The sequence below is a fragment of the Mercenaria mercenaria genome, chromosome 2 (genome assembly GCF_021730395.1).
Source record: "Mercenaria mercenaria strain notata chromosome 2, MADL_Memer_1, whole genome shotgun sequence".
Lineage (NCBI taxonomy): Eukaryota > Metazoa > Mollusca > Bivalvia > Venerida > Veneridae > Mercenaria > Mercenaria mercenaria.
The window spans coordinates 86,158,503-86,172,257 of NC_069362.1; the positions used below are offsets into that span (position 1 = coordinate 86,158,503).

The 13,755-nt window shown below is 36.3% G+C and overlaps 1 protein-coding gene across 2 annotated transcripts in view; it reads left to right on the plus strand.

Moving 5' to 3' along the window:
* The window catches only part of LOC123564489 (myoneurin-like), a 41,472-nt gene extending 31,049 nt beyond the window's left edge, over window positions 1-10,423 (plus strand). For both annotated transcript variants that reach the window (XM_053537132.1, XM_053537133.1), the window contains exon 11: window positions 1,113-10,423. In XM_053537132.1, coding sequence (XP_053393107.1) covers window positions 1,113-2,591 — 1,479 coding nt within the window. In that variant the 3' untranslated portion in view covers window positions 2,592-10,423. The remainder of the gene's footprint in view (window positions 1-1,112) is intronic.
* Window positions 10,424-13,755: the final 3,332 nt, after the last annotated feature.

Here is a 13,755-nt window from a genome sequence, read left to right on the forward strand (position 1 = left end):
AATTTTGCCCCTTGGAATTGGAACATTTTCAAATCATAATGCATAAATAACAGTATTGAGGATTCATATCTTATTGCTAGTGTCGATGCCTAGTAGTATTATGTTACTTTAAATGGAAAAGCAAATACATCAGCTCATTAATATTTGTGAGGATTTACCATGACTGAGTCTGTCAAATACTTTAAATCCCAAAGAACAAGTGAAATTAGTATTCATTTTATGTTCAATTGAAATCCACTACCAGTAATTCATATTGCCAGAAAACAGCCCATTTTACCCAAACAATGACATATAATGCTCACATAAATGATTTTACAGTATTCAAGGAAAACATTAACAGTTCTGTTTTTCGAAATAATTCCAGATAATAGACATCACTGTTGTTGTTGTCATCTTACCATATTATGTTACATGTTCATTTGTAATTATATGAGCCGTGCCATGAGAAAACCAACATAGTGGGTGTGCGACCAGCATGGATCCAGACCAGCCTGCGCATCCACGCAGTCTGGTCAGGCTCCATGCTGTTCGCTTTTAAAGCCTATTGGCTTTGGAGAAACTGTTAGCGAACAGCATGGATCCTGACCAGACTGCGCGGATGCGCAGGCTGGTCTGGATCCATGCTGGTCGCAAAGCCACTATGTTGATTTTCTCATGGCACGGCTCATATGCTGTGCTTTTCAAGACTCCAAACATTGCATGAGCTCTGTTATAGAGAACGGAGCAGAATATGCTTTAGCTTGTTACATCAGTCTTAGAGAATATGTTGATTGTAACTTTAAGTCATGATAAAACTAAACTAATTTTCTTCATTTGATCTAATTACCATTGAGGATAAAATGCTGAATGACCTTAGAAACTTTTTTCAACTTGGATTGTGTTTTCTCCAAAATATATTCATTTTATAATTCATTTCATCAAACATGTAGATTTGGTCAATTTTTTATGCGTTAGCTGACATTTGTATAAAAAGTATTACTGACAAAAGCAATTTTGAACTACAGAGCAAAACGGTTTTATATTTTATCTTGCAGTCTGATAAGGATTAAAAGGATAATATTACATTTTTACCTCTATATATGACTTAAATGAAAGTAAAATCTTTACTTCAGGTGCAGCTAATAATAGATGAAGACAATGAAGAAGAAAAGATAATTGTTGAACTTGACTGTGTCCAGACAAGTCGGACAAAGGCAGAAGAGATGGACGACTCAGACATGGAATATCTTGATCTACCAGAGGAAAACGAGTACAGAGATAAGAAGTTTGGAGAAGATCAGGATCTTTCTGCAGGTCAGTCAGACAAAGATGATTCCGACAATGACGCAGATTTTGATCCTGGTGCGTCTTTCGAAAAGAAGGACACAAATTTAATACTTCGTGGCACAGATGATCAAAGAAAGAGAGGTAGACCTAGGTCAGCAAAGCCCAGAAGGAAAAAGAAGAAACCATTGTCTGAGTGTACTCCAATACAGTGTGATCAGTGTGACACTGTACTAACTGGCGTTAGCAGCCTTAAGGCTCATGTGAAAAGAATGCATTTGAAACAGCATGATTTCACATGTCATATATGCTCTAAGGCATTCTTCACAACCACACACAGGGAAGATCATATTATATCGGTCCACACCAGAAAATGTGAAGTCTGTAGTAGAGATGTTGTTGAATCAGAACCTTGGGAAGAGGGAATAACTAAAAAGAATTTGCGTATAGCTAAGTGCCCATGTGGTAATGACATACATTATATTTCAAAAGTGGGACGTGTTAAGGCTCCAATAGAAGACGAATTCCAGGATAGGCCTAAGAAGAGAAGATCATTGGCAGAAAGTACCCATATGACCTGTGAGGAATGTGGCAAAGTTGTTATAGGCAAGAGCACCCTCTTGGCACATATAAAACGTCAGCATTTGAAGGCATTTGAACACAAATGTACTATATGTTCTAAAGAGTTCTTTACATCTACTCACTTGAGAGCACATGTTTTGTCACTGCATACTAGGAAATGCAAAAATTGCGATGCCTTTGTAATGGAAGAAGAACCATGGTCTGAAAATATGGATAGAACGAATGAGAGAATTGTGACTTGTAAATGTGGGACTCCTGTGACTATATTTACTAAGTTAGGACCAAAACATCGCATTGGTAATGGGGAATCTCCGCCTAGGAAAAAAAAGAAGCAATCATCAGATACAAGATATGTGTGTGGAACATGTGGCAAAATCTTTTTGAAGAAAAGTAATGCAATGTCGCATACATGTATGAATAAAGAAGCTGAAAAGTCAATAGACAAAACAGTACAATGTACCTTATGTGAGCAAAGTTTCGCTGATGAAAGCGAAATGAAAGAACATTATAAACAAAGTCATGAATCGAAATTTGTTGTTCAAGCAGAAAATGTGGAGTTTAAGGTAGAGGGAGATGACTACGTGTTGGAGGAGGGAAGTCAGGTGGTAATGTACGAACCTTCCGATGACCGATCAGCTTCAGCTATAACTAGTATCCAGATTATGCATGATGGGAAACTAGTCCCAGCAGACCAAGTTATAGATGAACACGGAAATGTGTCGTTTGTATTGAAAAATGTCCAGTAAAACAAGGAAGGAAAGGGACAGAAAATACATATTTATATACTTTTTACATTGATCTGTTACCATATTTCAAGTATTAACAAAGTTGTTTTTTTAGCTCACCTGTCACATAGTGACAGGGTGAGCTTTTGTGATCACCCTTTGTCCGTTGTCCGTCGGTCGTCCGTCCACAATTTCCTTGTGCACACGATAGAGACCACATTTTGTATTTGATTTTAATCAGACTTGCCTTCAACTTGTATGGGCATAATATCTCGGTTCCTTTTGAAAACTGGCCAGATACCATCATGGGTTCCAGAGTTATGGCCCCTTAAAGGGCCAAAATTTGCTATTTTTGGCTTGTGAACACGATAGAGACAACAGTTTGCAATCAACTTTAATAAAACTTGCACACAACTTGTATTGGCATAATATCTTAGTTCCTTTCGAAAACTGGCCTAATCCTATCATGGGTTTCAGAGTTATGGCCCCTTAAAGGGCCAAAATTTGCCATTTTTGGCTTGTGAACATGAAAGGGACCACATTTTGCAATCAACTTTAATCAAACTTGCACGCAACTTGTATTGGCATAATATTTCGGTTCCTTTTGAAAACTGGAGTTATTTTATATCTGATTACCTCCCCTGATTTTAATCAAAATGGATTTATATCAGTAAGTACTTATAGGACTCATTTGAAATTTCATTATTGTCATAAGTTGGACTTTGACAATCAGGGTAGATGAATAAGGACTGATTTTATGTCAAATTACCTCCCTTTATTTCAAATTAAAATGGGTATATCTCCATAACTAATGAAGATACTGATCTGAAATTTCATTTATGTCATCAGATGGACTAGGACAATTAGTGAAGATACATATTGACAGAATTTATGACAAATTACCTCCCTTTATTTTTTATGTAAATGAATATACCTAGCAGCTTCTAATGAGATTGGTTTGAAACATTATTTATGTCTTCCATGGTAAGAAATTTCTACTTTTACTTACTTTTCTAATATATTGTTGAATCGTCTGCATGCATATACTGATGCATGGTTACCTCCCTTGATTTTATTAAAAATGGATTTATCTCAGTAAGTATTTATAGGACTCATTTAATTTCACTATTGTCATTAGTTAGACTAAGACAATTAGGGTAGACAACTATGGACTGATTTTATGTCAAATTACTTCCCGTTGTTTCAAACTAAAATGGGTGTATCTCAGTAACCAAAGAAGATACTGATTTGAAATGTCATTTATGCCATCAAATGGACTCGGACAATCAGGGTAGATAACTTTTGACTGAATTTATGACAAATTACCTCCTTTTATTTTATGAAAATGAATATACCTCAGCAGCATCTAATGAGATTGGTTTTAAATTTTATTTAAGTCTTCCAGGGTAAGGAATAGTCATGCTAGTACAAAAATGCAGTATTTGAGCCAAGGACCCTCAAACCTGGTATGGCAAATGGCTATGACTAGTATGTGACCCATAGGTCAAAAGGAACTGTTACAAGAAAATATTTATCCTGATTATATTTAAAGTGTATGCCTATGTGATCTATGCAAAACTTGATCTTATCGTTAAGAGCAATGGTACTCAGGTGAGCGATATAGGGCCATCATGGCCCTCTTGTTTTAATAAGTTGTCAGTTCTTATATATAAATTCCTTTTACAAACTTTTTTAACTTGCCTAACCAAAGGTTCAAGGTGAGCTATAGGTATAGGTGGATGGTGAGACGTCCATTGTCTCATCAACATTAATTTAAACATCTGCAGCTCTAAAATTACTTGACAGAACTATACCAAACTTTGTCTGTAGCATCATGGCAAGATTCTCTTTCAAATTTATTCAAACGCTTCTGCTTGACTCCTTTTAATGGGCTGCTTGAGCTAAAAATAGGAAAACCTCTGAAAAATTTCATCTCTTGAACCGTTAGATGGATATTCATCAGATTAGATCAGTAGCATCAGTTATAAGGCCCTGTCCCAAATTTATGCAAATGGGGGTTCTCAGCCATTTGGGGGCCACTATAGCTAGAAATAGAAATACTTTTTTAAAAAAAACATCTTTTCGTGATCCACCTGATCGAACTTAATCAAACTTGGTAACTAGCATCATGATAAGGTCTTCTCCAAACGTGTATAAATGGGGGCAAATTGTCCATTTTAGGAGCCATTAGAGTTAAAAATAGAAAAAACCTTCAAACATTTCCTCTGATCAGTTTGATGGAACTTAATCAAACTTCGCCTGTAGCATCATTATGAGGTCATTTCCCAGATCTGTTCAGATGGGGCACTTGGCCCCATTAAGGGGAACAATAGAAAATCACCTTTAAACAATTTTGCATGAACTGCTCGATGGATCTTCATCAAATTTTGGTCTGTAGCATCATTATAAAGTCATCTTTAAAATTTGTTTGAAAAGGGGCACTTGGCCCTCTCTTAGAAACTGCTAGTGCACTTGATAATTCTTGATCAAATTTGGTCTGTAACATCATTATAAAGTCATTTTATTATATTATTTGGTACAAATGGGGGAACGTAGCCCTATGGGCTGGTGCTACTAGAGGAAAACCTAAACAACATGTTAAGTGCTTGATGGATCTGTGGTCTGTAGCATTCTTATAAAGGCTTCTGTTAAATTTCTTCGAATGGGGGCACTTTGTCCTTTTAAGGGGACACTACAACTAAGACGTAGAAATATCTTGAAATGATTTTTCCCCCTTGAACTGCTTGAGCGTCCTTATTAGGTCTTCTCTCAGATTTTTTTTCAAATGGTGGAACTTTCAGTTTATGGGTTTTTTTAGCTCACCTGAGCCAAAGGCTCATGGTGAGCTATTGTGACTGCTCAATGTCCGTCGTGCGGTATGCGTTGTCCATCCGTCAACATTTCCTAAAAAAATCTTCTTCTTGAAAACCACTGGGCAGAATTACACCAAACTTCACAGGAATGATCTTTGGGTGGCCCCCTTTCAAAATTGTTCAAAGAATTGAATTCCATGCAGAACTCTGGTTGCCATGGCAACCGAAAGGAAAAACTTAAAAAATCTTCTTGTCCAAAACCACAGATATCTGGTGTGTAGCATCATCTAGTGGTCCTCTACCAAAATTATTCAAATTATCCCCCTAGGGTCAAATATGGCCCCACCCCGGGGGTCACATGGTTTATATAAACTTATATAGGAAAAACATAGAAAATCTTCTTGTACAAAACCACATGGCCTAGGGCTTGATATTTGGTATGTTGCATCATCTAGTGGTCCTCTGCCAAGATTGTTCAAATTATCCCCCTAGGGTCAAATATGGCCCTGCCCCGGGGGTCACATGGTTTATATAGAGTTATAAAGGGAAAACTTTGAAAATCTTCTTGTACAAAACCACATGGCCTAGGGCTTTGATATTTGGTATGTAGCATCATCTAGTGGTCCTCTACCAATATTGTTCAAATTATCCCCCTAGGGTCAAGTATGGCCCTGCCCTGGGGGTCGCAAGTTTTACATAGACTTATATAGGAAAAAAAGTTTAAATATCTTCTTGTCTGAAACCACAACTCTTAGACCTTTGATATTTGGTTTGTAGCATTGTCTTATGGTCCTCAACCATAATTGTTCAAATTGTACCCCTGGGGTGAAAAGAGGCCCTGCCCTGGGGGTCCCAAGTTTTATATAGACTTATATAGGAAAAAGCTTTAAAAATCTTCTTGTCAGAAATCATACGACCTAAGCTTTTGATATTTGGTATGATGCGTTGTCTAGTAGTCCTCTACCAAAATTGTTCAAATTATGCTCCTGGGGTTAAAAGAGGCCCCGCCCTGTGGTCACTTAATTATTATGTGAGTTATATAGGAAAAATACTTAAAAAATCATCTGATCCTATTTCCAAGACTATTTAATTATAATTACCTGATGACCCCAGGTAAAATGATGTCACTTGATTGTGACCTTGACCTACTGACCTACTTACTTGTTTTTTTAAGATACAGTCTTGAAATTTTGATGACTTACACAGTTTTGCACACAAATCGTAAAACTGAATTTCATTGACCATGAATGTTACCTACTGACTTTCTTAATATTTTATCATCAGTTTGACATTTGAAACATGTAGCTCATATTACTCAGGTGAGCGATCCAGTGTCATCATGACCCTCTTGTTTTATACTTGACATGGTTGTTACCATGCATGATTTAGTATGTCCTACAGATATTCAAGATCAAATAGTCAAGGTTAGGTGAGTGACTTTGGGCCACTATGGCCTTCTTGTTTACCTTTATTCAGATGAATTGAAGTATGTAAAAAATATTGTGGTTTTCATATGTACAAGTGTAATATACAGTACTGGTTGTCCAGCAGGAGTCAGTACCAGCATTGTCTTACAAAGTACAACACTGGTTAGAATTCCATTGCCGGTCATAATTTTTTAGAACATATAATCATAGAAAAATGATTTTCACTCATTGTTTAGTTAGCAATGCTGAATCATACCAAATCTGGCAAATACTGTTAAAGCAGACAATTTCACGAGGGTTTAATTTTTGCTTTATTCGGAAGGTCCTAAAACTTGTGGAAATTAATTCTCGTGTAAATATTCACCATTAGTATAATTCAGATTCAATTAGGATACCATTTATACAATTTCGCGAATATTAAACTTCTCGAAAGTACTCAAAATTTGAAATTCACAACATTTTAACCGGTAGTAGTTGGTTCTTTTTCATTTTGGATTTCTTTGTTGAAGAAATAGGTCAGTATATACAAAATAGAAAAAAGGTTAATAAATAGGAGTCTACAGTAAACTTTACATTAAACTTGGTACTTCGGTATCTTGCACAGAGACTAAGGTTCAGTTGCACTTTAGTTTGCTGTTGAGGTCATTTTTCCTTGCAAAATGGTTTTACTCAATAGCTTCTGTAAGAAATTATGTACTTTTACTAAAAATATGTAAGCTTTTTCAGCTAATTAACTTTAGTAAAAAATTGGTATGTTGGGTCCAACCTTGTATCCATTTTGAAAATGAGTATTGCTGTTTTTTTTTTGTAGGTAGAGAATGCCCTTCTAAGGGCGGGTTCCTTGTCCCTTTTTGTGGGAGACATCAATGCACTCGGGTTTGCTTATTGTTATTTCAACTGTAAAATTGTTCTGTACAGGAGTTGTGCTTAGCAGCTCATTTTGGGGTAGAATTGTTTGTAATATACTGTAGGTTTTTCAAGAACATTTCGTTGTAGTTATTCTCATAGTAAGTGTTTAAGATGACGTCAGTACAAAGTTTTTTTTCTACCATGTTTACTTTATCTCACAGCAGGAAAAGACTCTAGGTTAGCTATTTATAATATGGAGCCGTGGTACTCTCAATATATTTTGTAATACCATTTGTTGTGATTGACAGCTTCTTCCAGAATTTTTCTGTAGCATCCTTGGTTTGGACCTCTCGGTAGATCCAGGGTGTTTGGCTCCAATGTGTAGTGGGATTACCATAGCTGGCAATAGAAGAAACATTTAAAGGACTTTCTTTAAGATAGCAGTTTAGAGCCAACTTGATCAACATGATTTTCTTAACTATTGATACATAACTTTTTTATTAATCCCCCGCCGTGGCGGAGGGATTATAGGAATGGTCTGCGTCCGCCCGTCCGTCCTTCCGTCCGTAACAAAATCGTGTCCGGTCCATATCTCCTAAACCTCTTGAAGGATTTTCATGAAACTTTTCAAATGATCACCTCATCAAGACGATGTGCAGAACTCATGAGTCAGCCTTGTCGGTTCAAGGTCAAGGTCACAACTCAAGGTCAAAGGTTTGAGCCTGCTATTTTGTGTCCGCTCTATATCTCCTAAACCCCTTGAAGGAATTTTATAAAACTTGGGTCAGATGATCACCTCATCAAGACAATGTGCAGAACCTATGAGTAAGCCATGCCGGCTCAAGGTCAAGGTCACAACTCAAGGACAAAGGTTTGAACCTTCCATTTTGTGTCCGCTCTATATCTCCTAAACCCCTTGAAGGAATTTTATAAAACTTGGGTCAAATGATCACCTTATCAAGACGATGTGCAGAACCCATGAGTCAGTCATGCCAGCTCAAGGTCAAGGTCACAACTTAGGGTCAAAGATTTGAACCTTCCATTTTGTGTCCGCTCTATATCTCCTAAACTCCTTGAAGGATTTTCATCAAACTTGGGTCAAACGATCACTTCATCAAGGCGATGTGCAGAACTTATGAGTCAGCCATGTCGGCTCAAGGTCAAGGTCACAACTGAAGGTCAAAGGCTTGAGCCTTCCATTTCGTGTCCGCACTATATCTCCTAAACCCCTTGAAGGAATTTTATAAAACTTGGGTCAAATGATTACCTCATCAGAATGATGTGCAGAAATTATGAGTCACCCATGCCAGCTCAAGGTCAAGGTCACAACTAAGGGTTGAAGGTTTGAGCCTTCCATTTGGTGTCCACTCTGTATCTCCTTAACCCCTTGAAGGACTTTCATCAAACTTGGGTCAAATGATCTCCTCATCAAGAACTCATGAGTCAGCCATGTCAACTCAAGGTCCAGGTCACAACTGAAGGTCAAAGGTTTCAGCTCTGTATCTCCTAAACCCCTTGAAGGATTTTCATGAAACTTTGGTCAAATGATTACCTCATCAAGACGTTGTGCAGAATTCATGAGTCAGCCATGTCAGTTCAAGGTCAAGGTCACAGCTAAAATCAAAGGTTTTACCCTTTCACTATCCATAGCAGTGGCGGGGGATTTAGCTGTCTTTCAGACTGCCTTGTTCAATTGATCAGGACCTTATTCATCTGTGTTTAATGTGAGGAACTTGTCTTAGACATAAAACAGCAAATGCTTAATTTGCCATTACTTTCTTAAGTAATATAAAAGCAGTTTTGTCCTGATAAAATTTTACTTGGGGGAATGCATATTCATGTTAAGTTCTTGAAAATTTTATTGAAATTAAGATATTATAGCAGTTTCGAATCTTAGACTTTAAACATAGATAGATATGGACACAGACTGATTTCTGATTGTAACAACATTGCACATTTTGTCAAAGTTGGCAAATAAGTTTCCAGAGGTCCTGGGGGGATGTTTGCAGGAACAGTTTGAATTTTGAAAAAAATACCAAGGACATGATAATTGATAAAGGAACTATTCACATAAGCTGTATATTGTTTGGCAAGTAACTATCTTTATTTCATAAATTTGAATCACCAGCATGTTAAATAGCAAAAAAGCTCGATCATTTTTATCAAGTCCTAGTAATATACAGGCACTGTCATAAGAAAGGATCACATTGTTTTTCTTTGAGGCCAATGGCTTGTAATAGCTGAAGTTCCAAAGTTAATCCTACCTTTTTCACCATGTCTTGTTATTCATCACTATTTTTATTATGTCTTTCTTTGACATAATTTAATTATTTACTTTCTTCATATATGTGAATCTGTATGTTTTTAAACTGTGTATAAATGACTTTGATTTTTTTTTCTTGTATTATAACGGCTTTAGAAAGTGTTTTCCTGGCAGTTAAATTCATAGCTTCATAGAGTATATGAAAATCTTCTGTTACATCACTGTTTTCAGGAAACACTGTAACAAATTTAAAGTTTTTGCTGCAGAAATAGTCTTGTCACTGATTTTTGAACTTACACAGCAAAATATCAGTTAAAAATCAATTAGTGTACTTTAGTTTTGAGCTGCATTGTTATTATTAAGAAAAGTAGAACTGCTTAGTAGCTCAGTATGTTATGGGGGTTCCAACTTGTCTCATTATGTTTATTTGAAATAACTAAGAAAACGTCTTTTTCATATATGATATCAGCTGTACACATTTTAATAAATGTTCTACATTAAGTCAATCTCCTGTTAATTTTTTGTTGCGGGTTTATCCCGCTACCAAAGTTAAACTGTATTTCTGACAATCATAGCATCTTTATTTTATTCCGAATCACATCCAAAGGATGTTCATGTGCTACACAAAATAGTCCCATTCATGAGCAATGCAGATGAGTTATCAATGAACAAGTAGTTCTTATTCAACCTGTATCCACTCACAGTGACCATTTAGATTATATAAGATCTATCAATGATATCCAGCCCATGCCGGGTTACATCACAAACTGGGTCAGGTAGAGTTCATCTTAGATATGAGGCACATTAAATTTGTATTTGTATCTCATTCATGTTTATTCATAGACTGGCATTTAAACAGAAACTAAATCTACCAAATCTACCAAAAACCCGCAACCATCAGACATTTCAAGGCTTTGATTTTATTTAGCCCACTTTATGCAGTACAGATGATGCAATTTTCACAGCAGTATAAAAAGCCTAATCTCTCCTGCATATTGTGATGTCCCACCACAAAACTACTGCTCCAGTGTGTTTCCATAATGGTACTTCTGGTACTTGTACATGATGTGCATAGAAAAAATGAGATAATAAATCTACTTCATATAGTTGCAAAGTGACATTCTTGAGCCCTTGAAGACTTGTGTTTCTGAATGTTTTATTGAATAAATTTGTCAGTGTACGCAATACTTAATGTATTTAGTTCAGATCTACAGTGCAAGATATTATTGTCATTTTTAGCTCATCTGATTTTTTGAAAAAAAATGATGAGTTATTGTCATCACTTGAGCGGTTGTCGGCGTCGTCGTCTGCGTCAGCGTTGCCTGGTTAAGTTTTATGTTTAGGTCAGCTTTTCTCCTAAACTATCAAAGCTATTGCTTTGAAACTTGGAATACTTGTTCACCATCATAAGCTGACCCTGTATAGCAAGAAACATAACTCCATCTTGCTTTTTGCAAGATTTATGGCCCCTTTTGTACTTAGAAAATTTCAGATTTCTTGGTTAAGTTTTATGTTTAGGTCAACTTTTCTCCTAAACTATCAAAGCTATTGCTTTGAAACCTGGAATACTTGTTCACCATCATAAGCTGACCCTGTACATCAAGAAACATAACTCCATCTTGCTTTTTGCAAGATTTATTGCCCCTTTTGGACTTAGAAAATCAGTTTTCTTGGTTAAGTTTTATGTTTAGGTCAGCTTTTATCCTAAACTATCAAAGCTATTGCTTTAAAACTTGCAACACTTGTTCACCATCATAAGTTGACCCTGTATAGCAAGAAACATAACTCCGTCCTGCTTTTTGCAAGATTTATGGACCCTTTTGGACTTAGAAAATATCAGATTTCTTGGTTAAGTTTTATGTTTAGGTCAACTTTTTCTCTTAAACTATCAAAGCTATTGCTTTGAAACTTGCAACACTTGTTCACCATCATAAGCTGACCCTGTACAGCAAGCAACATAACTCCATCCTGCTTTTTGCAATAATTATTGCCCCTTTTGGACTTAGAAAATCATTTTCTTGGTTGAGTATTATGTTTAAGTCAACTTTTCTCATAAACTATCAAAGCTATTGCTTTAAAACTTGCAACAGTTTTTCACCATCATAAGTGGACACTGTACATCAAGAAACATAACTCTATCCTGCTTTTTGCAAGAATGATGGCCCTTTTTAGACTTAGAAAATCATGGGTTGGACAATATTTCTGTTACACAAAAAAAAATCAGATGAGCGTCAGCACCCGCAAGGCGGTGCTCTTGTTTAATTCTGCTTGAGCCCCTTAGAGTCCATTGGAGTGAAAAATAGAAAAAATCTACAAACAATTTATCATGAACGGTGATTGATCTTGGTGAAACTTGGTCTGTAGAAGCACTTTGGCCCTTTTAGGGGCTAGCAGAGGTTAACATAACAAAACCTTTTAAACTGCTTCTCGTGAACCACTTGATGGATCTTCACCAAACATGAAAAACATTGTTAAGTACCCTCCTAATTGTTTTTTAGCTCATCTGATTTTTTGAAAAAAAATGATGAGTTATTGTCATCACTTGAGCGGTTGTCGGCGTCGGCGTCTGCGTCGGCGTTGCCTGGTTAAGTTTTATGTTTAGGTCAACTTTTCTCCTAAACTATCAAAGCTATTGCTTTGAAACTTGGAATACTTGTTCACCATCATAAGCTGACCCTGTATAGCAAGAAACATAACTCCATCTTGCTTTTTGCAAGATTTATGGCCCCTTTTGTACTTAGAAAATTTCAGATTTCTTGGTTAAGTTTTATGTTTAGGTCAACTTTTCTCCTAAACTATCAAAGCTATTGCTTTGAAACTTGGAATACTTGTTCACCATCATAAGCTGACCCTGTACATCAAGAAACATAACTCCATCTTGCTTTTTGCAAGATTTATTGCCCCTTTTGGACTTAGAAAATCAGTTTTCTTGGTTAAGTTTTATGTTTAGGTCAGCTTTTATCCTAAACTATCAAAGCTATTGCTTTAAAACTTGCAACACTTGTTCACCATCATAAGTTGACCCTGTATAGCAAGAAACATAACTCCGTCCTGCTTTTTGCAAGATTTATGGACCCTTTTGGACTTAGAAAATATCAGATTTCTTGGTTAAGTTTTATGTTTAGGTCAACTTTTTCTCTTAAACTATCAAAGCTATTGCTTTGAAACTTGCAACACTTGTTCACCATCATAAGCTGACCCTGTACAGCAAGCAACATAACTCCATCCTGCTTTTTGCAATAATTATTGCCCCTTTTGGACTTAGAAAATCATTTTCTTGGTTGAGTATTATGTTTAAGTCAACTTTTCTCATAAACTATCAAAGCTATTGCTTTAAAACTTGCAACAGTTTTTCACCATCATAAGTGGACACTGTACATCAAGAAACATAACTCTATCCTGCTTTTTGCAAGAATGATGGCCCTTTTTAGACTTAGAAAATCATGGGTTGGACAATATTTCTGTTACACAAAAAAAAATTAGATGAGCGTCAGCACCCGCAAGGCGGTGCTCTTGTTTAATTCTGCTTGAGCCCCTTAGAGTCCATTGGAGTGAAAAATAGAAAAAATCTACAAACAATTTATCATGAACGGTGATTGATCTTGGTGAAACTTGGTCTGTAGAAGCACTTTGGCCCTTTTAGGGGCTAGCAGAGGTTAACATAACAAAACCTTTTAAACTGCTTCTCGTGAACCACTTGATGGATCTTCACCAAACATGAAAAACATTGTTAAGTACCCTCCTAATTGTTTTTTAGCTCATCTGATTTTTTGAAAAAAAATGATGAGTTATTGTCATCACTTGAGCGGTTGTCGGCGTCGGCGTCTGCGTCG